This window comes from Pezoporus wallicus, unplaced genomic scaffold (assembly GCF_028554395.1).
Source record: "Pezoporus wallicus isolate ANWC-B61680 ecotype Strahan unplaced genomic scaffold, APGP_CSIRO_Pwel_v1 scaffold_8224, whole genome shotgun sequence".
In the NCBI taxonomy this organism is placed as follows: domain Eukaryota; kingdom Metazoa; phylum Chordata; class Aves; order Psittaciformes; family Psittacidae; genus Pezoporus; species Pezoporus wallicus.
The window spans coordinates 615,479-643,320 of NW_026641935.1; the positions used below are offsets into that span (position 1 = coordinate 615,479).

General features: G+C 41.5%; 1 protein-coding gene across 10 annotated transcripts in view; it reads left to right on the top strand.

Moving 5' to 3' along the window:
* The window catches only part of PALM2AKAP2 (PALM2 and AKAP2 fusion), a 263,373-nt gene that overhangs the window by 195,027 nt on the left and 40,504 nt on the right, over positions 1–27,842 (top strand). The window contains exon 1 of one of the 10 annotated variants that reach the window (XM_057426050.1): positions 12,771–12,906. The exons of 8 other annotated variants lie outside the window; for them this stretch is intronic. In XM_057426050.1, coding sequence (XP_057282033.1) covers positions 12,847–12,906 — 60 coding nt within the window. In that variant the 5' untranslated portion in view covers positions 12,771–12,846. Of the gene's footprint in view, positions 1–12,770; positions 12,907–27,842 lie in introns of those variants that run through there. One more of the 10 variants, XM_057426051.1, reaches the window with a different exon arrangement.

Here is a 27,842-nt window from a genome sequence, read left to right on the forward strand (position 1 = left end):
TCGCACTCTTTAAATTGTTCTCCCATGGAGAAAGGTGTAAACCTAAGAGGAAGCGTGCAAGGAGCTGTTCTCGCAGCCTTCCTTCCCATGTTTAGCCTACTGAAAATAAGGACATGAGCAAGGTTCAATGACAGCCACAGGGAAGTTCTCCAAGTACAGTGTTGTTTCATGTGCCTCCACTTCTTGCCTTTTCTCACCAGCACTGTTTGAAGGAAGACACCTTACTGCTTGACTGTAACAGAAAAATGTTTCAGTTAACTACACAAAGAAGTCCTGCAGTGACTTTGACTTGCCTATGCCACAGTTGATATGAAAGGCACAGGAGTAAAAGAATCATTAAAACCAAGCCACAGCTGTTCAATGAATAAATACAGATGGAAAGCGGAAATACAAAACCAGTTGGGGCATGATCTGTGTCTGCATCTTTTAGGGTACATAGAATGGGGTTGGACAGTCTTTCAGGAATGGGCTTGTTTCCTAAATTAGGGGAGAAACCACTGGAGAAACATCAAAAGCTGAGAAATGGCATCTCAGGGAGGGAAGATGGTGGCAGCAGAGTAAATTTATTGTCTGTAAAGATGCAGGTTACCCGCTGCTTGCTGCTCGCTGCTCGCTGTCTTGTAGCCTTGTTGGTAGCCTGTGCTATGTGTGGCAACTGATTTCCGGGATCAGCTTCCAGCCAGAGGTCTGTTAAGCAACAAAATGGTTGCATTTCTCCCAGGATGTATGCAACATCCCTAATAAGATGTGCTTTATGGAGAATACCTTGCTGGGAGCAGTGTAGAGGGAGTGGAGAGGGAAGCCTGTGACCTCCAGGCAGGGAACAACAATGGGTGGGCAGGAGAGGGTGTGAAGTGTTGCTATGCCTGCGGGATAGCCTTTGGGTGGGCTTGGCACGCCTCAGTGCCAGGCCGTCCATGCCTTCTTCCCATCCAATGCCTGTGGAGCACTGGGGAGGGCTCTTCACATGAACCCTGTGGAGGGAGGTGCTTCCTGCGTTCTGGGTCACTCTGCCCTGTCTTGGCTTGCACTGGCTGGCCCAGGCACCATCTGGGTGGCAGAGGCTGGTGTGCAGGCTTTACAAATGTAAATCCCCACATACTTCCACAAAGCCCATTCACATAAGCAGTGCAGCAGTGGAAGTGCGTTCCTCAAGCCTGGGTGTCTCCCTGCGGGTAGACCTGGAAGCACAGGAGAGCCCAGTTTCCTAAGAGAAATTCTAGGTGGGGTTATGTGCTGAAAAACTTGTTCAGGCTGCAGCCAGCGTTTATCTTGTTTTGATGGAATTATTTTTTTGTGGTTCTCCTTAGAAACCAAGTGACTGCTTCCTTTCTGGCTCCACTAAGCACTCTTAAACAATACTAATCGGTGTCCTTTTAAATATTGCTTCTGACTCTAAGAGGTGGGCTGCTACTCCCAGCTAGCACCATGGCTTGTTACACCCAAAGGTGTTCCAGTTAGTAAAATCATCTGTTTCCATGCAGCTTTGATTCTCACCTGTCCTTTGGTTTTGTTTGCACATTACACAAGGTAGGAAGACAAGTGTTGTGTTTCGCCTTACTTGCCAACAGCAACAGTAATGGGAGCACGCAGCGTGGTCTTCCTCAGCATGAGGGCAGGAGGGTCTTTGAAGTAGGCTGAAGGGATATATATGGGCAACTTACAAAACTGCAGTGCTGCATTTAAGATTAAGGAAGAGAAATCATTAAATAGACCTTTTTTCTGTTTATAACCTTTCAACTGAAAACCAGATCGCATGCCTCATATTTGCCTCGTACATTTATTTGTGCTCTGTGATTACTAGCCACCAGATTTTAAAATGCATGTGGTTGGTTTTGCATGAGCACATACTGATAGCTGAATGATCAGCCGCAGGAATCTTGACTTTTGTGGGTTGGTTCTATAGAAGTTTAGTCTTGCACATTAGAAGTGAAGTGAACATAGCTGTTTTCCAAGGACAAGAGTATCTCTCCCTATGCAGCACCACCCGCTTCTGGGAAGTTGGATCCCAGGTGAATGTTGGTGGTTGTCTGTGAAAGGCAGATAAGATCAGTCTCTCTATCTGAATTGCTCTGATCTAGCAGATCTTCCTTCTTTTTATGTTATACCCATCACTGTGAATGGCAGCTTTGAGCGGTGATAAAAAAGGCCTGCAAACAGTATCATACCTTAGCCAGAAAGTTTTGCATGTGTAAGAAGCAACCTCTTGAACTGAATATGGGATTTTGGTCTAATTTATGAGCATTTCTCTTCACGTACTCAAATGACAAGTGTTTCAGCCATAACAGTCGTCTATGGCAGGCACAGCATGTCTCAGTCTCTTGAGCCAAAGGAGCCTTTGTGGCTGTGCAGTGAATAGCCGCTGCTGGTATCCATACAGCACATGCAACCAGCAGGATGGAGGAGCTGGTACAATAACCATATGGCACCAGTTAAATACCAGTAGCAGATACTCTGTCTTAATGTGTTACGGCTACTGAGTGTGGGAAAAAAAAAGCAGCATGAAACAAATGATGCTGCAAAGGCATCATCGTATGGCATTAGTCAGGGAATTAGTCCCACTGCTGGTTTTCCAGGCAGTTGCTAATGCCTGGAGTGCTTTCATCCTTAGAATGCTTCATATCTTAAGTGAGACTTGCACAATAGCAGGCTTTCTCCATCCTGCCAGGGACAAAGTGAATATTTTTGCAAGCAACATAGAATTACTGTTAGCAGTAACTGCATACTACTACAGCAGAAACCCACCTGTGGGCACACGCAGCAGGAATATATATCCTTGTGCACCAACATATACACACATATGTGTGTGTGAGCGTGCAGACATCTGCATGTTGCTGGGTGTGTGCACCAAAGCAACTTTCTGCCTCCTCCTCTGCAAAGGTTATTTCCCATAATTGTGCCCTACAGCAGCGACATCTGGCATAAGAGAGAGCTCTGAGTAGCTTGGCCCCTGTCTGCTCTGGGCAGGCACTCGTTAAGTGTGCCATTAATTAATGCCATGAAGGGAAAACTTCAGTTGCCTTAAAGAAAACCCAGATTGTGCTGCATATTTGGAGCGGTCTAAGTGGGAGAAGGTTCTTATTAGTGCTAAATAGAGGCTGCTGTCTCACAGCCTCTTGTCAGCGGATGGGAGCAAGATGTGTATGCACAGGCATCAATAGTTATTGTCAGGGAAGGTCTTTAAGCAGAAAGCCTTTAGTGTAAGAATTTCTCTGGGGGCTCAAGGGGCAGTGCAGTAACTTTTCATAGCTTATATGATCCATTATAAGTAATTAATGAACAGAAAATTAGGGGATTTGTACAAATCCTGTTAGAAAATTTCTCCCTTTTTAAAGGGATTGGGCTAAAAGGCAGAAGAAAAGAGCCATTGTACTGGAGAATTAGAGGGGAAAAGTGTGCCCTAAGGCAGTTGAGTGCTTTGCACATGATGGGAGGCTGCTGTAGCTGCTGAGATTTGAAATAACATGAGACTTTGTGTTTTGATAGAAAAAGAAGAAATTACTCGGGCAGGCTAGGGCAGTCCTGAGCATTCAGCAAAACTCTGCATAAAATACCTGACACACCTGGAGGGACATTGGATCAGAGCTGAATAAACAGAATATTTATTAATTGAAATGACGGGGAAATCTGACACGTCTGTATATTTTTATTGAAGTTTGTCCAGCCAGTTTTTACCTCTGTGAAAACCAAGCTGCCAAGACCATCATGTTGCTATTGTATCTATTCTTCTTGAGACTTATTTCTACATGCAGCTTTGTTGTGAATTGATGGAGCCTTGTTCCTTACCCACCAGTGGTTCTCCAGTAGTCTTTATCTGAGGATATGGTGCCTGAATAAGTCCTTTGGAGCCAGAGCTTATCTTCCAAAGACCTGAACAGGGCAGAGGCCATTAGCTGTGGCAGCTCACAGGAAGAATATGAGCTTGGCAAGAAAAGGCAGAATATGAGCACAGGAAGTGCAGGAAGAATATGAGCTCGGCAAGAAAAGGCAGTTTTGCATATGGATGCAAAACCTACCTGCTCCAAGGAAAAGCAGGTAAGTTTCAGGCTGATGTTTCACACTGCCAGCTTTTACTCCAATGAATTGTGTGATCCAACACATTATTTGGCACAAGTATGGTATTACTCCTATACCTAGGAAAAAAAACATGTAACATAGAAGCCATAATAAAGCTATACCATGTGAACTTTTTCACACAGCTGGTGAACCGGAACATCTTCATGTGGCTGGGGCTGCCTGGGACTTTCCAGTCCGGACTGTGTCTTTCCATTTTCTTTCTTTCAATTCCTGGAGCTGTTGTAGTGAAAAAGTCAATGCACATGAGACCCAGAAGTAGCCTTCATGAGATGTTTTAGGAGAGAGGAGGATACGGAGTGAGAAGGGGAGAGAAGAAATCCTCCTCCATGCCCAGCTTCCCAGCCCAGAAGAAAGCACACCAAGAGGCGTGTGTTGTTCTGCAGGCACCAAGACCTCCCCCACCACATGTGAACAACCTCTGTTACACCTTCGCAAGGCCAGTGTGGATTTCACTGATTCACAGCCCTGACGTAAACACAGCAGAGAGCCTCTAAGTGCTGCGGGTACCATAAGCACTGCTCGCCCATGCCTGATGCTGTGCCACCACTGCCCAAGCTATGCTTGGCTGTGAAGAGGAGGTGCTAACAGAGGGACTAGGGCACAGAGGGGAGTGGGGTGCAAGGAAGGATGGGTCTGCTGCAGATAGTGGAAGGGTTGTCGTGCTGGATTGAGAGAGGCTTAGATCAATATTTATGATCGCATTAATTATTGCACTCTGCAATACGGTTTGGCAGGGCAGTGTCTGGGAACTGGTGTTCTGAGAGGTGGTTGATTTTGTGACTAGGGTGGTATGGGCTGCTCCAACATGAAGCATCAGAACAGTGTGAAGGGAGAAAGGGGTTTTCTCCCTGTGTTCCCTACTGAATTGTTGAAACTTTCTCCTATGTAAACAATGTGGTGGTGTGAGCATCGTGAGTTTCGGTTTTTTCCTTTTGATGCCGTTTCATGGAAAGGAAATGAGCTGCGTTTAGCTTGGCACTGTAACTTTGGTAATTGTATCCAGGGCATAGAGTAGCATGGGCTAGTGCTTAATCATTCACTCATTAGCTCAGTGTCTGTTGAGCTTGGAAGACAAATAGAGGGTAAGAAATTGTGTCAACCTGTCTGAGAGTAACAAGTGTAAGATGGTTTGGGAAGGATGACATACTTTCTGGGCTTCTTGGTGTACTAGATCATTGCCTTTCCAGCACAGCTGTTGCTGCTGCTGCTGTCAGTTAGGAGAAAACATCTGTATTTGAAGTGCCCATTTGCTGGCAGTGATTGTTGTCTTTCAATTGGCATAATCCTGTCAGATGAGTGTAGCAAAGCTGTGTCTTCTGCACTGTCTTCGGACTGCCAGAAGCTCCTGTGTCATGCACTCTTTTTGTGTGTACACTTTCTGTATATAAATACCACCTTTATCTGCCCAGAGAGTCCCCCAAGGGTTGTGTTATATGTCTATACAAAGAAGATTTCTTCCCCCTCTGGCTGTGATTACTTGCCAGTCAGGGCATTTCCAAAAGGGATAGGAACACATGAACACCACCGTAGACAATGCTGGTAAGGCTGTACCTGAAATACTATGTGCATATCTATCCACTCGTACTTCCAAAATGTGACTTGACACTGTGATGGGTGCAGGAAGAAGTGGCATAGACAGCAGGGAGATGAAAGCATGACATGAAATTTGAGATTAAAGGAGTTTTGCTTGTTTAGTCTAGAAGAAGGCAGACTGGCTTATATCAGAAGTTTATGTATGCATCATGGAAAGAAAGACCAAGAAGGGTAATAGGTTACTTAACTAATATGGTCAGTACTGGAAAAAGAACAGAGTTGAACTAGCCATTAGTAGATTCAGACTAGAAATTAGAATTCGGCCCATAAAGACCAGGATAACCTCTCCATGGCAACAGTGGGGACAAATTTTCTGAGCTATTTTGAAGACAGGACCTGAATAAGTTCACGAAGAGGATAAGCGAGCATGCTTTCCTGCCATAAGGGGTGAGGAGACCAGATGACACAGGACATCTTATTTCCTTCTTGTGTCAGTCTGTTCACAGCACACATTTATTAAAGTTCCTGCAGCAGTTTTGCAGTGGAGCCTGAGACATTGCTAATGGAAAGCACATTCATGGGTTTGAACGGTACACAAACTCTACTTCAAACTATAAGATGAACAAGTTTCAGGAGATTAGGAGAAGGATGCCTACCTTGTGGCTTGGCAGCTGATTACCCAGAGTAAACATGGTGCTTAGGAAACTGCAGTGCGAGTTTGGGCTGGGAGATGTTTGTGTTTGTTCAGTTGGAAGCAGAATTCAGGCAGAAATTAAACACCTTCTTTTTTCTTTTTACTGAGATTGCTTTTCAGCTGTGTCACTAGACAGACAACCAAAACCAACATAGCCAGGGAGGAGGTAAGCAGGATTACAGCAGCTCCTTTCAGACTGCCTTGTACTGCCATGGTTGCCTGCTCTCCTTGCATCAGTATCAAACCACAGTGCCAGTACCACTGCGAGTGCCGTTGGGCTAATGAAAAGGTTGTTTTTCCATGGTGATGCTACACATGATCCTAACTGTGTTTATGTAAGTGCTTGTGACATTTTATGCCAAACTACAAGAGGTTGCTCTTTTGTGATTAGTGCATAATCTCTTGTGTAGACAGTCCAGGTTGTGCATATTACCTACAGAGGTACACCCTAGAAGAGCTGAGAAGGAGAATTACTAGGCAGACAGTATCTTCCAGGACAGCCAATTTACATCCACCCCAGACCACCTTCTGAGGCTGATGTGTTCCTCCTTTTCTGCTTGTATTGGGTGTCTTAGAGATACTGAGTTAGGAAGCAATATATAAATACAAAATTCAGGTTACGGTGAATAATTTAAGGGAGTTTTCTCTTCTACTAATTGTTTCAGGATTTTTGTCATCTTTCCCACTTATAAAAGTATTTGGCTTTTGGTCTTTCAGAGGTTAAAAGGTGGGTAAGCAGCAGTTGGATCTGATTTGAAAAGAATGTGAAAATTCAGGATTTCCTGCTTAGGGAGAGCCATGTAAATACCAGTGAATGAGCCCAGTCCAAAGCTCATTGCACTTTACAGTCAGATACCCATTTAATCCTGTGTGCTTAGAGCTATGCCTTAAAAACACAGGTTGCTGAGACGCCAGACCTAGACTGTGGCTTGTAGCCTGTCTTCTTGCTGCATTTTTGGTGGCAAGATTTGTTTGACAACGTGGTAGTAAGCTCTTACAGATCAAGTCATTTCATGTATGATACGAAAATAATTCATGCCTCTGTATCGTCACTAGTTGTATGCAGCTCACAGAATGCTGTATTCAAGGGAAGTTTTGCATCCAGTGGCTGATAAGATCATAGTTTTTATGATCTCACGCATTTCTTCTGAGAAATGTAGTCAAAAGAGCCACACTCATGCGTAGTTGTGTTGCAGAACATTTGGACAGACTGCCTTTTTATTACACCCCTTCTTACTGCTTTTCCTTTCCAGCAGAATGTAGAAAGTTGTGCTTCTCAAGTTTCTGCTTTTCATGTGAATTAGTCTTTCCAGGCAGTGTTAATTCAGCCCATAGTCACCTAGTTAGCTTCTTCCCCACCCCCTTTTCAGAATAAAGGCTTTTTCTCTTGATGGGGTAAGCTTTTCTGAGTATTAGGAAAATTATTTGGTACTCAGCAACTTCTTGCTTATGCTCTTCTTGAAATACTTCTTATGTCATTAATCCTTGGAGCACCAAGTATCAGCTGATGCTGTAATCACCACATACTATGTTTTCCCAGAGATGGCACTTTATTGTTAGGGGGGGAGTGGACAGCGTTTTGTGTATCCTTAGAAGTTTACCAGGCAACATGGGATACAGGTTTTATAGAAGAAACCAGTATCTCCTTAGACTGACTGAAAGAAGAGAAAGATCAGTGTTTTGGGCTCAGCACCCAATTATCAGCTCATGTGCATTGTAACTTAACTTTCTTCCACAAAGCCATAGGCTGTTCCACAGGTTTGCGTACTCCAGGCTTCCCATCCAGGCCCAAGATAAAACCTTGCTGGGTTTTTTCAAGCTTTTTCATTTGTGTATGAAATTATGCTTAGCCTTTGGGATATATGATTGGAAAAGACAGACTCCTCGTATTACTGCATGTTTCTGGTGTACTTTCTGAGGTCTTGTGTAGAATGCCTTGTGATAGAATTTCAAATCTGATCTTCTGTGTTGCATACGAGATCGGGACAATAAAACGGTGTGCAACAGAAGACAAAGGTTAAGATGAAAAAAGTGATAAATCAGGAGATTTAGAGAATGGTCACTTTAAAACTTGTGGGTTAGTCCTTTCCAACCAGGAGGTAGGAATGGAAAAACAGGTCTGTGTTCCTGTAAGAGGACTCTTGTCATCCAGAAGGAGGAGCAGTACAGTGGAACCATAGTAACAGTGGTAAAAATAACAACAATAATAATAAAGCAACAAATGCTAGAAATATTTGTCACTCTTTTCTGAGAAGCTCACCAGGTTCAATTCTTGGGATTTCTTACTCAGCCCTGCAGTTCTTGTTATTGCTTTATTGTGCTCATGAAATTTAGTAATTATACACTGAGACTAGGCAGGATTAGACTCTAAGTACTTTTGCCCAAATTTCAGATCTTTAAACCACGTATTTTGCTATTGTCAAAACTTGCAATTACTTCCTGTCTCTGGGTGATCACTTCCAGGACAGAAAGAGCCTCTGGCTCCCATATAGCAGTGTGCTGTGCCAGCCAGGCTACATTCTCTGCAACAGGTATGAATCCATTTTTCTATCTTTTGTGCTGGAAAAACAGAGCAGAATGCTGCATTATCTCTCACACTGGTTTTGTGTTTGCATAGACAAAACCAAAGGCATTTCTGGAAATTCCCAGTATCTTGGTGTCAAACATCAGAAGTGATGAGCAGAGGGAGAGAGCCAAGGTCTTCTTCCCACTGCTGTGACTGCATCTGCAATAAACCCTGCTGCATGAGATACAGCATTTCAGTGGAGCACTGAGGGACCAAGAAAATGTAGTGAAACATTTTGATGGAGAGTAAGATGAAAAAATGTAAGTTTAAAATCTTGGGTGTCGTTTTCTCTTGGGTTCTTTGAATATCAAAATTTTAAAAAATACAGTTTGGGTACTTCTCTCACACTCTGCTTTTATATTAAAGATTACTTTTCCTGCATTCTTCAAAGAAGTAAATAAATTACAAGCGTGCTCATTAGCATATTTTTTGCACATAACTCACAAAACATGCTATCAACACCTTTCTGATAAAAAGCATAGTGAGATTAAGCGACTTTTACCAAGACATCGGAGCCTGGGATTGGATTTGATCTCATAAATTCCAGTCTAGTATTTTAGCTACAAGCATTTCTCACAGCAGGAGGTTTCATCTCTTTGATGCAGTGTCTCATCTTCTTTGCTTATGGACAGCTGGACGACACACAACTTTTATGGCTTCGTCAGCTTGAGTAAGTTCTTCACCTTATCAAAAGGCTTTGTATTTATTGGGAAATAAAGGGAGGTGTAGAAAGGCAGCACTGGTAAATACTGTGCTGTCAGAATCTCACAGGAAGTTGAATGACCCTTGCTTGAGAAACACAAACCACAGAATGTGGGTGTGATATTTATTGGTATGTGCTTTGCATTCTCCTGCAAGGACTAATTGCATTTTGCATTGCTGCCATAAATCCTGCCTACCTTTTCCAAGAAGATTTTGCCACTAACTCCTCTGAAAATGACTCACTGGAGAGAAATGCTGTGAGAAATATTGTGAGAGTTAGTATTTTGGCTTCTTACTGAATCCTGAAAAGCTGTCCCTTGGTGTTAATGATTCCTGATAAGAGGGGAAAAGAATGGACTTTCAGATGCTTTGGGCATTTGTTAGCATGTACCATCACTGTCAATAGACCCCACTTAGATGTCACATTCGTATCAGTTTATGGTTTCCCTTTAGTGTATCTGTTTGTTCACTGTTTCTCCCTGAAGACAAGTCAACAACCAAATTAATTTTCGGATCTTGGTATGAGAACGTTTATATTAGTTCTGGCATCAGCAGTTTTTGATCTCTCATTTAAAATCAACTATGGAAGGAAGCTCTTTCAGTAGTCCTGATTATTTAATTAGAAAGAGAGGGTGGAAAGCCCAAAATGAAAGAGGAAAAAAAAAGCCAATTTTTACAGAAAATAAGCAGATTATATTTTTATGGGTGCAAGGTCAGAGAAGTTCAGATTATGTATTTTTAACTGTTTACCTGTATGAATACTTCTTGTGGCAGATGTAAAAGCAGCTTTAGTGTGTTGTTCTCAGTTAATTAACTGTCCTAAATATGGCTGATATATCAGTAATTTTGGCTAGTAATGTCCGAGCTATTCAAGAGCACTCAGGAAAATCAAAGATCAGAAGTCTTCTTTCTAAGAAGCTTGTTTCATATTCTATATTAGGCAGAAACATCTTGTCGTTAGGATTTTCCTTGGGATCTCCTAGTTTTTTGGTGTTTTGCAGACATAGTCCACTGTTAAGTTTGCAGAATTGTGTATCTTAGTATTTAGGTTGATCTGTTCTGTACTGTATTCACATTTACCTTCAGAATTAAATCCTGTAACTTCATTATGTAGACAATGAGTAAAGCACACAACCTTTAACACAAAAGAGGAAGATGTTAAGTGGTTACAAGATGAGAGATTCATGTGGAGAGGCTTGTTTCCATTCCATGGCAGTTGTTTGCAAAGGGTGTTTGTTCGAAGGATGTGTGGAATGGCTGTTTCTCACAAAATTTGCATGTCTACCCTTGGCCATACTGAAGTAACTCAATTTTACTTCAGCAGAAGGCATATCATCTATTTTGTGTTTGTAACCTAAGTCCTCTTGTAATCCATGTTAAGAGTCATGTCCAGATTGTTACTGAAGAGCAGGACTTGTCATTTGGTTGTCTTCTGGTTGTTACAAAAAAAAACTAATTGGTAAAATACTAGCAGTGGGTTCTGTTTTAAATCACTTTCAGTTACTGAGGAAGTAACAGCAGTAATTTGCTGCTTCCAGAATTGACTTCAGAAGTGTCAAAGCAAGAGAAATTCAAAATACAGAGAGAGAGCAAGGAAAAGATAAGTTCCCATGACTGGTTATTGAACAAAGCCACCTCAGAATGCTGAACAGAATCCAAGGCTTTATGTATTGTGTATTTATGTGTGTATTTATATATTTATGTATATGTATCAAGGTCGTATAAACATTGTTAAAGCCACTGCTAAGTGGTGTATGTAGTGTGTAATTCTGATAGTTTTAAACAGACCAGCACTTTTTATTTTTTTAATTGGCACCACGTTCGTGTTAATTGTGTGTGTGCAACTAAAATGGGTATAGTAATAAACTTCCTGGTTGAGCCAGAGCTCAGGTGTGTGTTTGTTGTTGGCCAAGTATTTGGTGAAATCAGTACTTTAATACTTCTCTAGGGTTTGTTTTGGTGGTTGTTTTTTTTTCCACAAAACCACCAAGTGTGTGAGAGGGCTTATGTTGGTAGTAGTGCTGCAGCAGGACTTGCAGAACTGCATTACAACTGTCCTCAGTGCACTGAGCTAATGAGGGAGCACTGCCTCAGTTCTCTTCTAGAAGTAGCTGCAGAGAAGAGTTTTGCACAGTTCTTTCTGCATCCCAGTAATTAATTTGAGTGGGATTGCAGCAGTGCAAGTACTGGAGATAAAATGTTGAGGATCACAGAGACAGATTTGAGTCAGTATAAATCTAAAAATTAATTCTTCCTGTATCAAAGGAACAAAAAGAAGAAAAAAGGCTGGGATAAGTTAACTACTTGACTTGTGTGGCTGGATTCACATCGGTGGTGGTTTGTGAGTATAAACAGTTGTCATATAAGAAAAGCAAAGATGGTGATGGTATGCATACAGCGCACCATTTTCTGAGCAGCAGTAGGGTACAAAATTACCATTTAGAGTTCATTGCTGAAATAACAAATGTAGAAAATAACAGAGCTTTAGTCTTTTACCAGTTTCAGTTCTTGGAGACTATGTCTTGGTCTCTGACTGAAAAACAGTCCATTAAGGAAAACTTAACCACAAAAAAGGCTGCAGCTTATATTTCCAATATTGTAAAGAACTCACTTCAGTGTATTTTGGAGAAAACCTTTCAATCTCATTTTGGTTGATAATTTTATTTACTATAGTGGTTTTATTGTGAGAGTTTTTATGGCAGCTTCCCTGTGAATTTGTTCATCAGAATCATGCCAAATGCCAAGTAGGGGTCGGGATCCAGAGACAAGGAAGGGAAATCCCTTCTGACAGGAGAAAAAGGGATTTCCTTTCAGCAAGGTTAAAAGATAATAGCAAAAATAAGGAACGCAAAGCTACAGATGGTCTCTGATAACTGCTTCTGGACTTGCGAAGCAGAATCAAATGTCAGCAGTGGAAATACAAACAAACTCGAGATTTGCAGGGAGGGAGGGAGCCACCCTGCCACGACGTGCTGTCCACCATCAGCTCCTCTGAGAGGAGTGGGAGGTTCAAAGGTTATCATCCTATTTATGCTAATTGAGTTTGAGCTAAGCTTTTCCCAAGTAAAAAAGCCTCTTATTGAATTAGTTATTCAGTTCCTCAGGGTGCAAGTGGAATGGTTGTAACGCTGTCTTAGTCTGCTCACGGGGCCCTTGAAGAGTAAAGCTAAAGGATTTCTCTCAATTTAAGCATCCCTCAGATGAAGAGCAACCAGGAGACTTGAGAGACTTGCGTGCCTTTTATTATTTAGTCTGCCTAGAGAAGGGGCCAAACATGTTCAGGTACACAGCACCCTGGCAGGTCCTCTGCTTGTCCATGGAACAGAGGCTGAGGGTAAGAACAATTTATTTTCATGATATTGTTGAACAAGCATAACTTGTAATATTAAGGATGTGCTGTAAAGGGGAGGCAGCATCAGAGCTACCTGCACAGAAAATGAAGGCTCTGGAGGGATGTGCAGTGTTCATTCCTTCATTGTGTATTTCCATGTTGCTGTTACTTGAGGAAACAAGTCAGAAGTAGTTACGTGAAAACATACTGTGTATGTTTATGTGTCTCTGCATTTATATTCATACAGCAAACACAGGCCACTGTATGCCTGTGTATGCAGGAAAACATTGTTAATAATTTTAATTTCCATAGACCCGTCTATCCCTAGGCTTTTGAAACGTTTATAGGCACAAATTAATTAAATCTCATAGGAGAGTTAGGAAGTGCATGTGAAGATAAGGCTGCAACCTGGTTGAGGTAAGTGTTTTATTCAAGGTCATGCAGCAAGTCAGCAGCAGATAGGGGAATGAAATACAGATCTTCTGATCCTGAGTCCCTTTAGTTGCTTAATACCTGTTAGTTGTCTTCTAAATTAGATTTTCTTCAAGACCATCAGCCTTGAAGACTCATGAAAGTACATTTAAGTGTAGCAGTAGACTTAAGTATGGGCAAGACTGACACCTGAAGACTGTAAATTTAAATCAACTTGGCCTGTCATTATTTGTATACTTATTCTTGAAGTATTCTTTTTATATATTTGTATTGTATAAGTATTTGTATACTTATTCTTGCAGTATTCTTTTTCATGAAAGCAGTCTACTAGTCTCTGATGGCATTTAATATGAAAGAGTTACTTTGCAATTCAAAAATACCTATTACGTTTCCTCAACTCTCCTGATTTTATCACAACTGTTGAAATATCTGGTGTGGTTTTTCTTTCCAAAAATGCCAGGTGCCAGAAATACCCTTAATTTTTTAAATTTCTAGCCTCCAAAGTTGTAAAGAAATACTGAAAAGTATGGTTCCTAAATACTATCCCCCTGATTTACCTCTTTCTGCCTCCCCCAAAGTTGCAAATTGAAATTAAAATGCTATTTGTATCACTTTGTTTTTACAACATGCAAGAATTGCATCTCCCTAGATTTTATGATTTTTGAAGATTGATCTTATTTATCCGTCTCTAGAAAGTGCATGCTTGGAAACGGAATAATCAAGGTCCGCATACAGAGCTTGTTTTCAGTACAAGGATAGTTCGCATTTGTTGTTACTAAGTCCACTTTGATTATTCCCTTTCTAATCCTTTTATCTTAAGGGATTCAAACTGTACAGATTGTACAGATCACTTATCAGTCATTATGTAATCTTCTTTGGGATGGAAGTGCTGTCAAAAGGGTGGCACCAGGATTTCCAGGGGTCTGGTATTTGTGCAAAGCCCCCACCCTCTGCCATGGGGTCTCTGGAATGGTTGTAAGATCTCCTTCAACACAGGTTTTAGGTTTTTTTAACTGTACCAACTGTATTATAAAAGCTTACTTCTGGATAAATATAAATCCACATTATACACGGTACTGGCTTTCACAAACACTACATTTTTGCAGAAGCATCTCCCTTCTTTCCCTCCCCTCAAGTGTCTTAATCAACAAAAAAAGATATTCACAAAGTCCGTGAAGTGCTTTTCTGTGCCATTTTGACATAGACTGGTCTGCAGTCATAAGTTACAGCGTATCTGTGACAGCCAGTATGTTACCAGAAGTTGTCGATGAAAAGAAAATTTGGCCATGGGTCTGCTGAATCTCTGAAAGCATGGTATTCTTCATTGAATTTTACAGAGCTGTTCAAGTACTAAAGCGATGATGATAATAAATTTTGTATGTTTGGATCCAAATGCATTAAGGTGTCAGCAGAATGCCAGCATTGGCTTGCTGTTCAGTCTCTGGGCTTCAATTCAGGGTATTTCCTAAGCCAAAAATTAAATAGGCTGTCTGGGGAACACTCACATCAAGTGAAATCAAGTGCCCATTTTCTGTCAGAAAGGCTAAAAGATTGAATAACTTTACTGGCCTTGCAGTACAATCCTGTGGCAGTGATACCAGCTCAAACAGGAATATGTATCTCTGTTCTAATTGAAATCCATTGGGCAGATGGCCGCTTCATTGAATTAAGTGGTGCCTTAGTTTTCTTGCCTTCATTGCTTACCCAAAACCAGGCAGATATGGCTTCCCTATAATAAGTGATGCTGCACCCCCCTATGGATGATGAAGTCATGCCTGCTACAGCTCTGCCAGGTTATGACATTGTAGCCTGCTGTCTGTATACCATGTGTTCATTCCACCTGCATGGACAACTCTGTAGTATCAAGCTGGGAAGTGTTACATACAGCTGTGCTCAGAAGGTGTGAAAGGATTTTTGCTGGGTAGCGCTAGGACACTTTGAAAAGTCAAGTATGGCAATCATGTGGAAGCTGTCCATAGCCCCTGGTTTACAGTTCTGCCTTGTACGTACTGAAAACAAGCAATGCAGTTTAATATAAATATTTGTTTCTGAAAGTAATTTGCATGTCTGTATTGCAATTAGCTAATTTAGTCAAGCAGCCGCTGTTGTACATTAATATTTATTAAATCATATTAATTAGCTGATGAGGGTACACCACTGACCCTTCTGGAGTATGGGTGCTGTAGTCATCACTAGTCTTAGGTAAGCCTGTGGTCCATCCAAAATCGCCACTTAGCATTTCATACCTGGAAGACAGTCCAGCTCACCTTTGACTTGCATGAAAGCTGTGATCAGCATTCAGGCTTATAGCCTGCTCCTGCTGAAGTCAGTGGCAAAACTCACTGTGGTTTGAACTGGTGCAGTGTGGGGTGTAAGAAGGTAACATGATGGTGTTTGAAGGTACTATTTATAGTGATATCGAAAGTGTAGAAGTTTTGCCAAAACATTATTGCTAGGGGCTTTGGACTTAACACAGGTAAGGTTAGTGAAAAGGCAGGTCCACCTCTAGTCTCTTAGTACGTAGCAAAACTCTTCTAAGACATTAAGGGCACATTCAGGCAGTGAAACATTACTAGTAATTTGATCTAATGAATGCTGTAATTTGTGCTCAGCCCTTAGGAAGTAAGGAGGAACTGTAGGAACGTAAATTTCCTAAAGCAGAGGCACAGCCTTTCTAGGTGTGTGACTGAAAGGACATCATAAGCCTTACAAGAAATAAATAAAGACTGCATGTAAATCATTAGGGTTCTGCAGTTGCACTGTCAGGTTTGGCATACTGAATTTTACTGAGCTGTTGAGTGCTGTATGTTTGCACTAAATCATTTTGAATTTAATATAGATAAAAAATGAAGAGGTCTTACCAGTAAAGGTAGATTTGAACCTTTATTTCATTGGGGTGCATTTTACTTGGCCGGGTGGTGGTGTTCCTTTATACTTACACCGTCTGTTCTAGCATCTCTGGATTTCAGTACTTTACTAGGTGATGTGGTAAATGACAGATTTGGAAGAACTATTGAAGTTATTACATGCAAATAATCTGTTTCTAGCTGATGGTTCCCAGACTCCAACTACCACCTATTAACTCTGGCACTGAAAGCAAGAAAATTGTCATATCTAACCAAAACTGTTCTTATTATGTCTTCAGTGATTCAGATTGAATTAATTCATGGCTTTGTTCTCTTCAGAGTACAGAGCTGATAAAATTTTCTGGCATTTTTCAGGAAGGAGACTCTCAAGAGTGGTACCTAGCATAACTCTCCAGCGCTTATAGCAACGTGCGTTCCCAGGCAAATGAACAGCCCTGCACAGTGAAAAATAATCATCTGGTCTTACAGCTGGAGTGGTGCTATCAGGCTGATACTTTGTTTTGGTAACAAGGAAATACAAAAACATCCTAGGAAGAGCTGACTTACACTTTACGTTATGTGGTAGCAGGAGATGACTATACATAGATTTGGATCAGGTATTGACAGTCATCTTCTCAGCATGCAAGGTCCTAGCAAAGCACCTCAGTGTCCTACAAAGTAAACAGAAAAAAGGACAATGAATGCCCACTGTAGCTGGGTGATATTTGGTTGCACATAAGTGGCTCTGTCCTTCTCTGTACTGCCAGGTTTTTTGCTTGTGAGTGTTGGACTATTTAGCATTTCTCTGAAACTTTTAGTTCATGTAATTGAAGAAGCATGGAAGAATTTCAGCTTTCTTTAAAAAGAATTGAAGTTTCTTGCTTTTTCTCATTGCAGAGGAAACTTGAAAAAATGTCAGACTCTCCTCTGAGGGCTGAAAAGGCATGAGGAAAATATGAAGGACTATATAGCTACATTTCTGTGCTTTTAAATGGCACTTCTTGGCTTTCTGGGACTTTAGTAATGATGTCTGAGCAAATAGAATTATTTTTATTGCTATGTGATTAGGGAGGTTTAATAACATCAATTGCCAGCAATCCCTTTGTGCACGTTATTATAGTAACATGGGCCATTTTATCTTTGCTATTGGTAGTCACTCTGCTGCAAACTGCACTTAAACCACTTCTAGCTTCTTGTTTCGGCTGCCATGTGGTGCCCATAATTCTGCCTTTCAAAAGTGATCCCAGTTCTCTTAAGCTTCTATTTTCCCTCTTAGTCTTTAGCCTTTTAATGTTGACCCCACATGACACAGGTCTGCCCAAGGTTTAGAAGCACTCACTGCCCTTTGCTATAGCATTTGAATAACTGCCTTTAAGGATTTTGTGGTGGTGTTTCTAGGCAGCATGTTCAGCAGAAGACATTTTCAGTTTTCTCTTGAAAACTGCAAATGTTTGTTACACAGTTACTTGTTTATTGTACGTTCTGTATCTTGGAACTTAAACCTCATAAGAATTAGAATTTTAAAATAAGATTTTTAATATGATTGAAAAGGAAGAATACAAGCAAGCATACGTTAAATGAAAGATAATTAACTGAATGCAAGAGGTTAAGATCCAAGACTGAAGTGTGTGATTATTTAGCTGGTGGCCCTTGAGTAGGCCAGCAATTTCAAACCAAGAAAAATCAAGAAACCAGAAGCCAAGAAATGTGAGCTCCAAACATCCACAGAACTTACTACAAACATAATAAAAAAAAAAACACAAAAAAAAACACACAAAAAAAAAACAAAACAGAAAGCCTGTCATGTTGCAGAATATCACGCATTCATCTCAGTTGATGAATCAGCCTGGATTTAGGATTTAAATCTTAACACCCTGCATGTAGGAATCCTGTCACTTGTCTGCCATTGGGGCAGAAAGGAAATAATGGTGGCAGCAGACCCTAAGAAAGATGGAAAAACAGAGGAACCAAAAACAAAGGAAGGAGAAAATGAGGGGGAAACAGACCTATCCATCCGAGAACAGAAGGTATAGATAGGAAGGCCTTTTATGACAAAGAGGTCCCAGGGCCCTTGGTGTAAAGAGACTGCAGAAGGCAGAAGAAAGGGAGTAATGATTACTTAGGGAAAAGAAGAAATTATGGGTTTCTAACTGGTAACGAGAAGCTGGCCAATAGAGGTGTCTTAATCTGTTTTGAGCTGACAGCTGTTCACTGTCCTCATTCAGGAAGACAGACTTTGAGGGCACATTCTCAAAATAGTTGTAACTATACGTTTAAACATGCTGTTCTATGCCTTCACTGCCATTTTCTGGCAGTAATAAGAACCAGATTATGATGATGTGTTCATAATTTATTCTGGGACATTTTGGTATAAATTCTAAATAATTAAAAATTGACGTGAGTTCCCATTAGAAGATCTCATTTTATACTGCGAAAGCATACCTGGATTTAAGGACAAAAAAATGGAGCTTTGGCTGAAGTCGATATTTTTATCATAATTCCTGGAAGAACTTTTCCAACCCGTGGCAATCATCAGGGAAAAAAGTTAGTGAGCAAAGTCATAGTAAAATGCATCATTAATTATAACCCACCCACATCCAGACACCATATCACCAGACACTTCATTGGAGGAAGGAACAGTGCTGTTGGTATTCGTGACTCATTATATTCATGGGTTATAAGGTTAAAGAGTCAGCTGTGATCACGTTATTACTGGCATTGTGACATAGACCACTGAATTTCCCTAAATTGACTTCTGTTTGGATTAGAGCTTATCTTTTAGAAAAACATCCAGTTTTGATTCCACATGTCCTGCAAGGGAGCATTCATCACAGCCTGTATTAAATTGTTCCCTTCATTAATTATACTGCCAAAAGCTTCCTGTTAGAAGATACACATTATTTTACTCTTGATTTCCCTGAATACTCTGCAGTGCAGACAGAAATGTCTTGTGCTCCATTCTCTTCTGAGGAGCTGGCTTTATCTGAAGACTGTTGAGTGATTGCTTTTTTTTCCTTGTATAACCTGTGGGCTTGGAAGAAGTTGTGATTTATGGCTGTAATTGCAGTCTCTCTAACCGTGTAAAAAGCCTTCTCAGTGTCTTCCTTCAAGTCTCACCGTTGTGATGCCAATACACACCTGTGACTAGGAATAGTTACGTCAATGGCATGCGCATGGCCTCCACTTTTCTTCCATACTCCTTTCACCTTGTTGTCACCCAATATAGCACCCTATCTTCATCTGGCTGGAGGCGTGACCAGGTTATTATTGCTGTGTTAAAACTAGGTTAATGTGTGTTAGTTACACTGAGGTCCACATCTGGCCTGTACCTAGCGCTTCTGAGCATTGATCGGATTTCCTGATGAAACGACCAAGTGAAGTGTCTTTGTTAAGAGTTCTTTTTGCAGTTTTGGCATAGTTTGGGGCTGTACGTACGTTACTGCTTCCACTGCAAAATCAAAATGTATGTTGACGTCAGAGACTTGCATCCTCATCCCTTCGGTCAGGTGAGGACTGTTGGCAGTCATATGCATTCCTTGCTGCAGAACAGGCAGGTTTAGAGGTGAATCCAGCCAGCTACATGGCCTCCAGCCTGTGTTACCAGCCCAGAGTTGTACTTCTGCCAAACACAGTTATGAGGTTCTTGTGTACAAACCAGAGTGGTAGCAGGATACAAACATGCAGGTGTGAGTCTCGGTGAACTTGAAGACCTTCCCTTAACTTCTCTGCAGGTTTCAGCAGTATGTCTGTTATAACTGGCTGTCTCATCACCTCAGAAAACTGTCTTTTTTTTTCTTGAGGAATTTGAGACCACACTAATTAGTATGAAGAGATGTCAGTGCTAATGCACTGATAAGGCCACCAAATTGGTCAGGCAGGATTTCCCCTTAGTGAAGCCATGCTGGCTGTCCCCAAGCACCTTGTTGATTTTCATGTGCCTTAGCATGCCTTCCAGGAGAATCTGCTCCAAGATTTTGCCAGGCACAGAGGTGAGGCTGACTGGTCTGTAATTCCCCGGGTCATCCATTTTCCCCTTCTTGAAAATGGGGGTTATATTTCCCTTTTTCCAGTCATCGGGAACAGGCTGAGAAAGTTGGGGCTGTTCAGCCTGGAGAAGAGAAGGCTGCGTGGAGACCTCATAGCAGCCTTCCAGGATATGAAGGGGGCCTATAGGGATGCTGGGGAGGGACTCTTCATTAGAGACTGTAGTGACAGGACAAGGGGTAACAGGTTAAAACTTAAACAAGGGAAGTTTAGGTTGAATATAAGAAGGAAATTCTTTCTTGTTAGGGTGGTGAGGCACTGGAATGGGTTGCCCAGGGAGGTTGCGAATGCTCCATCCCTGGCAGTGTTCAAGGCCAGGTTGGACAAGGCCTTGAGTAATATGGTTTAGCGTAAGGTGTCCCTGCCCACGGCAAGAGGGTTGGAACTAGATGATCTTAAGGTCCTTTCCAACCCTAAGTATTCTATGATTCTATGATTCTATAAATAAGCACATTAGCCAGGTTGTTACTTAGTTGCTGAGATGTTCACAGTTCCCTAATTGAAGGTTTATAGTACTGTTGGGTAAATTCTGCTTAGCTAACTTACTCAGCAATGTCCTGTCCAGGTATGTCTGGAAGTTACCAGCTTATGCATGTCTGTACAGGGTCAGAACTTGGAAGATGTAGCCAAGTAAGATGGTACCCACTGAGAAGAGTATCGGAGTTCTATGAAAACCATTTCTGCGTGGAAGAGCAGCACACTCTTTCTGTGCCCTGACAGAGCAACCCAGAAGTTCCGCCCAGGTCACACCTAGGTCAAGGTGAATTATCCTTTTGCAAGTAGGGGGTACTTTCCCTGCTAGTCAACAAGGTTGTCCTGGGTTCAGCAGTAGCAGTCATTTTTCCCCTTCTTGGTAGCTGGTGCAGTGCTGTGTTTTGACTTTCGGCCTGGGAGCAGAACTGATAGCGATGTTTTGGTTTGGCCAAGGACCTTGTGAGCCTCATGCTCTGCCAGGGAGGAGGGGAAGCCAGGAGGAAGCAGAGACAGGACACCTGACCCAAACTGACCAAAGAGGTATTCCATACCACAGCACGTCATGCCCAGGATGTAACTGGGAGTTAGCCGGAAGGGCTGGGGGACTGCAGGGTTGGAGGAGGTATGGGTCGGTGCTTGGTCGGGCTGGGGGGGCGAGTTATCGGTCGGCTGGTGGTGAGGTGTTGTATTCTCTTCCCTTGTTATTTCCTTTATCATTATTATCATTGGTGGCAGCAGCAGTGATCTGTGTTATACCTTAGTTACTAAACTGTTCTTATCTCAACCCGTGGGAGTTGCATTCTTTTCGATTCTCCTCTCCGTCCCTCCAGGAGTAGGGGGAGGGAAAGAAGGGGGGGAGTGAGTGAACGAGTTACCTGACTGGGTTTAAACCATGACAAAGGTGAACAATGATTGTTCTTGGTTTGGAGAAATGTCAACCCTTGGACTGTGGTGTGGGTGTTTTAAATTGAGCTATCAGCAAACTTTTGGAGTAGTCTGGGTAACTTTCCTATAGAGATTGTGAAGAAAACTAAATAGTGCTGTACAGTTTTCCTTTCAGAATCTGAGACTGTCAAGCATTAGAGGTTATGTTGGTGATCACATTGGCCTTTTGGTGTATATTTTGTTTTTCCCCTTCGTGGGGCTTAATCACAAACTTGCAAAGTCGAACACACAAAATTCAGCATTTAAATCTGAATGCATACACATCAGTAACATCTAGATGTATCAGCCCCAGAAACCACTTTTTAAGATGTCAATAACCGAATATGGGAGTTTAAGCAGTAGGGTTCCAGCATTTTTATTTTAAGGGCCTGGTCCGTAGTGTTTGTGGTTCCAAAAAACGAGCTCTGCTTTCAGTGCGCTGGAGCTGGTCGAGCTCTTCACTGTTGTCCATGTGCAGGCTGCTGGCTGCTGTGCACCATTCCAGAAAACAGGCTGATTCCCGCGTTCATCCCACTTGCAAAGTTCAAATCATCTTGGTTTTCTTCAAGTTTGTGGTTTTGTTTTTTTTTTTTTCAGTGAGTGACTTCTTAATGATACATTTGTATCTCTGTATTCACAGAACTGTTGAAAGTTCAAGGTGATTTTGAAGTGGTGCTATGATTATGGGTTTAATTTTATTTGCCTTTTAATACTAGACCTACTAAGAGGATTTTTTTTTTCACCTGTGATGTAAGAAATGTTAAACACTACCTGATGAAAATGCATTTGTTATTTATAGATAAATCCAATTATTCAGTTAATTAATGGATCTTAAAAATAGCTGTAAGAAACAGTCATTTTTATATTTGTCAGCAACAGACTGCTACTTCCCTCCATGAAAAATCGTCATTCTGATTGATTGGTGTCCATTCAGCTTTGTGAAAGGAAGAACAGACCTGTTAGTGTAACTTTATCTACATGTCACAGATAACAGACAAATCAGTGCTTATTGAGCCACCCTATAATTGCATTAGTCTGTAAACTTCTGGTGGCCTGGTTTCTTCTCTTACTAAACTGAATGAGAAGAGTTGGAGACATGGTTAGATAGTTGCACTTGTAGATGAGAGTTTTCCCTTTTTTTGGAGGTCTGCTTTACTGGCTTGTTTTTTCTTTAAAAATGAGACATGTTTTGGTCTGGTGTTATTTTTTGTAATGCATTGCATCCTGCGTGTAAAAAATGTTTGGTTTTTTTAAAGCTAAGTTTATTTATAGCTCACAGATCTCACATGATGAGCACAGCCAGCTCTATGTCATCATAAAGAATGCCAGTTGAGTTCTGAGATTAACTGTTGTATTTATTTTTCTAGTTATAACTAGTTTAGGTCACTGCTTTATTTTGAATGTGTCCGTTTTGACAAATGATGTTCAGCTCTTAAGAGTGCACACAGATCTGCTTTCTGTCATTGAGTTTCAAAGTGCATAAAAAGAAAAATAAAACACATTTTTATCCTCTTCATAAAAGTTCTTTTTAAATAATCAAGTTCTTGTTAGCCTGTCAATCAGAAAGGGAAACCACGAACACTGACATGTCAAATGCAGGGAGGGGGGAAGGATTGTGCTGCATTGTTTTTGTTGTGTGAAAATCAGCCTGAGATTTTTCCCAGCATCCAGAGTTCCTAAGCTCCTGCATCAAAACTAGAGAAGCCACCTGGAGCAATAAAGTTAGGCAGGTGCTTAAGCATGTTTTAGGAGCCTGTGGCAGGAGAAAGGAATATTGGGCAAGGGGAAAGAGTTTTATATGGGATGCCACAGGCACTTGTGGCTACTTCAGCTGGCAGCTGCCACTGCCCCAGCCCCTTCCTCTGGCCTTGCAGCTGCTCTTGAGAAAGTAAACAGCCGAGGTTTGTCCTAAATCTGCTGCATGACCACAGAATCCTGTTCAGACAAGAACTGGGTAAACATGACAATCTGTAGTCCAGGCCTCAGGCTTTCAGCCTAATAATGATTACAGTTCTAGTACTTTTATAGTAACTGTTAATGCAAAAGAAGCCTAGGCATTCACCCTTTCCTGAAAGCTTAACCCATGTTTACCAACTGTTCAGTCAGAAAAGTGGCAGTAGAAAATGAAAGTAATACTTGGTCGAAAATTGTGACCCTAGAAAGGCAGATAGTGCCAAATACTCCGTGCAGTTCTCAACAGTTATGCTGTTGCCCTTTTCCATGGGTATCTGCTCATTTATGGAATGAAGAAGAATCAGTATAAAACCCTAAAAAGGACTGATGCCAGCATAGGCAGTTAGGTTTCCTCTTAGGGACAGAGGATGGCAGAAATTTCTCACAAGCCCTACCCTGCATTTTACTGGCAACCATCTTTGCCTTTCTTATGGTTGTCTGTGTGCAAGAAGGTGGGAGGAGGCTTCAAAATGGGTAAATTTTGCCTGTGTTTTATGCTAGAGTAATTAAGAACAGAAGCATGACTTACATATTTCCCCCCGTGGATGGCTATCTTTCACTTGGTGATGCTCCACAAGTAATTCACAGGACGGTAATCTAGCCCTTCCTACCCGAGTTTGAAGCTTCTCTGCCTCTCGCCTTGAACTGTGTTACAGTTTTGTGGTGATATTCTGGCCCAGTTTACCCTATTACAGGAAAGGACTTCCTGCCCTGAAGGGAGAGGAGGTGCTGGCACAGAGCTGTTCACCAGCAGCTGCCAGGTAGAACGGAGTGGAGACATCTCAAGAGCCTTTATAGCACCCTGTGTGCAGTCTCATACCTAAGGCATTAGTGCCCACGTGTCTAACTCTTGAGTCTGGTTCCTTACCATGTGCCAAACATTTGACATGTTGCTTATACTTATTACTCTTTCAGGCATTCCAGATTTACAGGTTGTCCCAGTTTGCTGGCTGTTTTACTGAACCTCCACACTCTTGGTAAGATGTTCTACGAGGGTGGTCTCCTAGGAAAGGAAGGCATTTTAAAAAATGCCTATTTAGATAATTTTATAAAATAGAAATAATTTCCTGTCATGTTGTGAAGCCCTTGGGTGCCTACAGTGGGGTTTTAGGTCTTTGTATGGTGGGAATAGAGATACATGGAGTGTTGTTCTGTCCCATCATCCCTGTAACAGTAGAAGAAGTATAGATGGACTTTATGGGTTTCTTATTCTGCCTACGCTTTCCAGATTGCATCCTTTAATACATGAAATTGCAGTGCCATCCCATGTTTTTCAGCTGCCTCTGTGCAGACTGTCACATTAGTCATACAGGAATACAGGTTGGGAAGACATTGCAAGCTGGACAGCCTTTCCCAAACATAGAATTTGCCATGAGGTAGCATATATTGGCATATGCCTGGATGTGAGAGATGAAGCTCCGCATGAAGTCATTCTCTCGCCCCACAGTGGTTTTATATTGATATCTCAGTGGGAGCAGCTCACTCTCTGTTTATCTATATGAAAATGCCAGGAAGAGGGAGGGATGAGTTCCTTCTCCATGGAGGTATGATCTCTCTGACCCCCTGGTGTGTTGTCGCTGGAGAGACCTTTTCACTGCTCCTAAAGACAGCTGCAGACAGGAGCACAGGCTAGTACAACATTTGCTATTGCTTTCCAAAACCCTGTGTCCTTGCCGTTGTTAGAGTTTTAATTTGCTGAAGAGCTGAATTGAGCTCAGGAAATCATTATGGGTTGATTTTATTGTTGCTATTGTTGTAATAGGAGGAGGGAATTAAAAACAAATGTGTCAGTGCCGATATTTGCCTAGAGTGTGAGACAGTACATTTGTTCAGAGGCTGATAGTTACCCCAGATTGTAGCTGAAGACTTGAAAACGCCAAGCAGGAGGTCTGCTGGGTGGTTGATGAGCTGTGTTTCAGTGCTGTGTTCAGAGTGAGATCCATACACAAAACTTCAGTAGAGGTTAGCTTGGGCAGAGACAGAATGAACGGGCTCAAACCGCAGGGTCTCACTATTACAAGATGCTACATGGAAGGAATGTGGCGTGATGCACTTAGCATGACCTCTTTTACCAAGACGTGAGCAGATGATGGAGAGAGAAAGCCAGAGGAGGAAGGGGGACAGCTGACACTGAAGAGACAGCTTGAGAAAAACCAAAGACCATTAGAAGGAAGAGAAAACATTCTGGGGAAAATCTCAAGAGACATTTTGGACATGTGAGTTTACATGGGTAATCATCATTGCCAATTCTTCCATCTCCAAGAGGCGACAGCTCCCATTTCTCTCTTAGTTGTGATGGAGCAGAAAAGGGTCTCTGCCAGACCCCCTGCCATGAAGCCACTGTGATGCTCACAGCTGCTGGAGAGACAGTTCCTGTTAAGTGACAGAAATGGTGGGAGTGAGTCATGTCGCAGACTGTTGTCACAGGGTCTGGCGCACAGTTGGCAAGTCTTCTCTCAGTGGTGAACATCTTCATTAATAAACGTGGCTTGAGCATATAGTTTACAGCAGTGCTCCTAGTGCCTGTGCCCCACACAGATGGGGCGGAGCACTTGGCTGGTAGGCTTTGGGAGACACGATATTTCTTCTCATCTGTTGCTTCTAGTCATGTAGACTGCTGCAACTGCATTTGCTGTTTCTTGCAAATAGAAATAATGAGGATTAGCAATACAGGAAGAGCTCCAAAATGAACATTGTGTTTTCATAATGTGTTTTCAAATGTGTTTGCAACCACTGCAGTGTCTTTTTATCTTGTCAAAGAAATGTAGACAAGATGTAGTGCAAATGAAAACCAATCCTGTTACAAAAGAAAAAAGTAGAAAGGAAGGGGACATAAACAGTTGTCCCAGCTAATTCCAAGGCTGCTAAACTGTCAACCAGTGGTTGTATGTGTAGCAATTTCTGTATCCAGGGCCTAATTCCTGCTGTCCATGTGGAATCTCTAGTAGAGAAAAACTGACAGTTATGGCAACACAGTCCAGTAGGGTGTCAGCAACACTCTCATAAGCTCTCTGGACTTCACTCAAGAGTACAGGCTTACAGAGAGCTCTTTGCCAGTAGTCCTTAAATGAGAATAAATACATTTGCAAGAGAAGAATTTCAAAAAAATAAAAATCATTTCATCAAGAAATCATATTGTAATGCCCTTACACAATAAAAAATAGGCTCTCCTGTGTATTTTATTAATTAATCAACACACAAATAGACAGTATATGTAGCCCTCTCTTTAATAAGATTAAATAAGAATAAATCTTCTACTTAATTGATTTTTCTGTTAAAAGTCATGAGAGCTTCATAGTCTCATATACACTTCAGGATTAAGTATGTGCAAACCTACTATGCCCATGTGTTGACTTTCAGAGATGCTTTGCCTTTTCTCCTGATTATGTGAAAGTTGAGCGTTCTGCCTTGTCTTGGGACAAGTTGTGCTGCTTGGAATTCTTTCTCCTTGTGTGTTTTTTAATGCTCCAGTATGGAAAAGCTCCTTCAGCTTTCCTCTTCACCCCCCTCTCCAAAGTGTGAAAGGCAGTTCAGATATTTTCAACCCAGCATTTTTTTAAATAAGAAAATATTATTGCATCAGGAGGAGTGTGCTTATAGTGGAACATGGTGCTTGTTTCACTGCATTTACTGTTGGCAAAATCATTCCTGTTTTTTCCTGTTCAGCTCTTTGCTTGTACCTTGTGTCTTAGAAGACAGTAGAATTTCAGAGGGATCTGGTAGCCCCAGAATTTATGTTTCATCACAGTTTCACCAGCTTGTAGAGAAATTGATAAATTGCACTGATGAATTAATTGAATAATGAACTGAGCTTTAATGCTGAATTTATGTAGGATGTTGTACTGCAATCACATCTATACCTTTCTGCACACTGCCATCAATTCAGTGAAGTTTATAGCAGGGAGGATTAAAAGAAATTTATAATGACTAGGAAGATAAGAGTGCCTCAAGACAAGCTTATTGGTAAGACACTACTGGAAAAATGAAACAGTTGCCTCTAAATACTAGAAAATCACTGCAACAAGGAAATGTGTGTACATATTCGTTTTGTAATTAAAGATACCATAACATTTCCTGGTATGCCCTTGCCCATTTGATAAGCAGCACAGTGCTCATCTTTGTATGCATGGAGTCTTGCTGGATGGCATTATCTTCTGTTGGTGCTGGATGCATGTAAAAATTTTAAACTGTAATCAGCAGACACTCTTGTATTTGCTTTTCCCATGCCTTTATGGAATTACAGGAAAGGAAGATAATGTGTTTCTA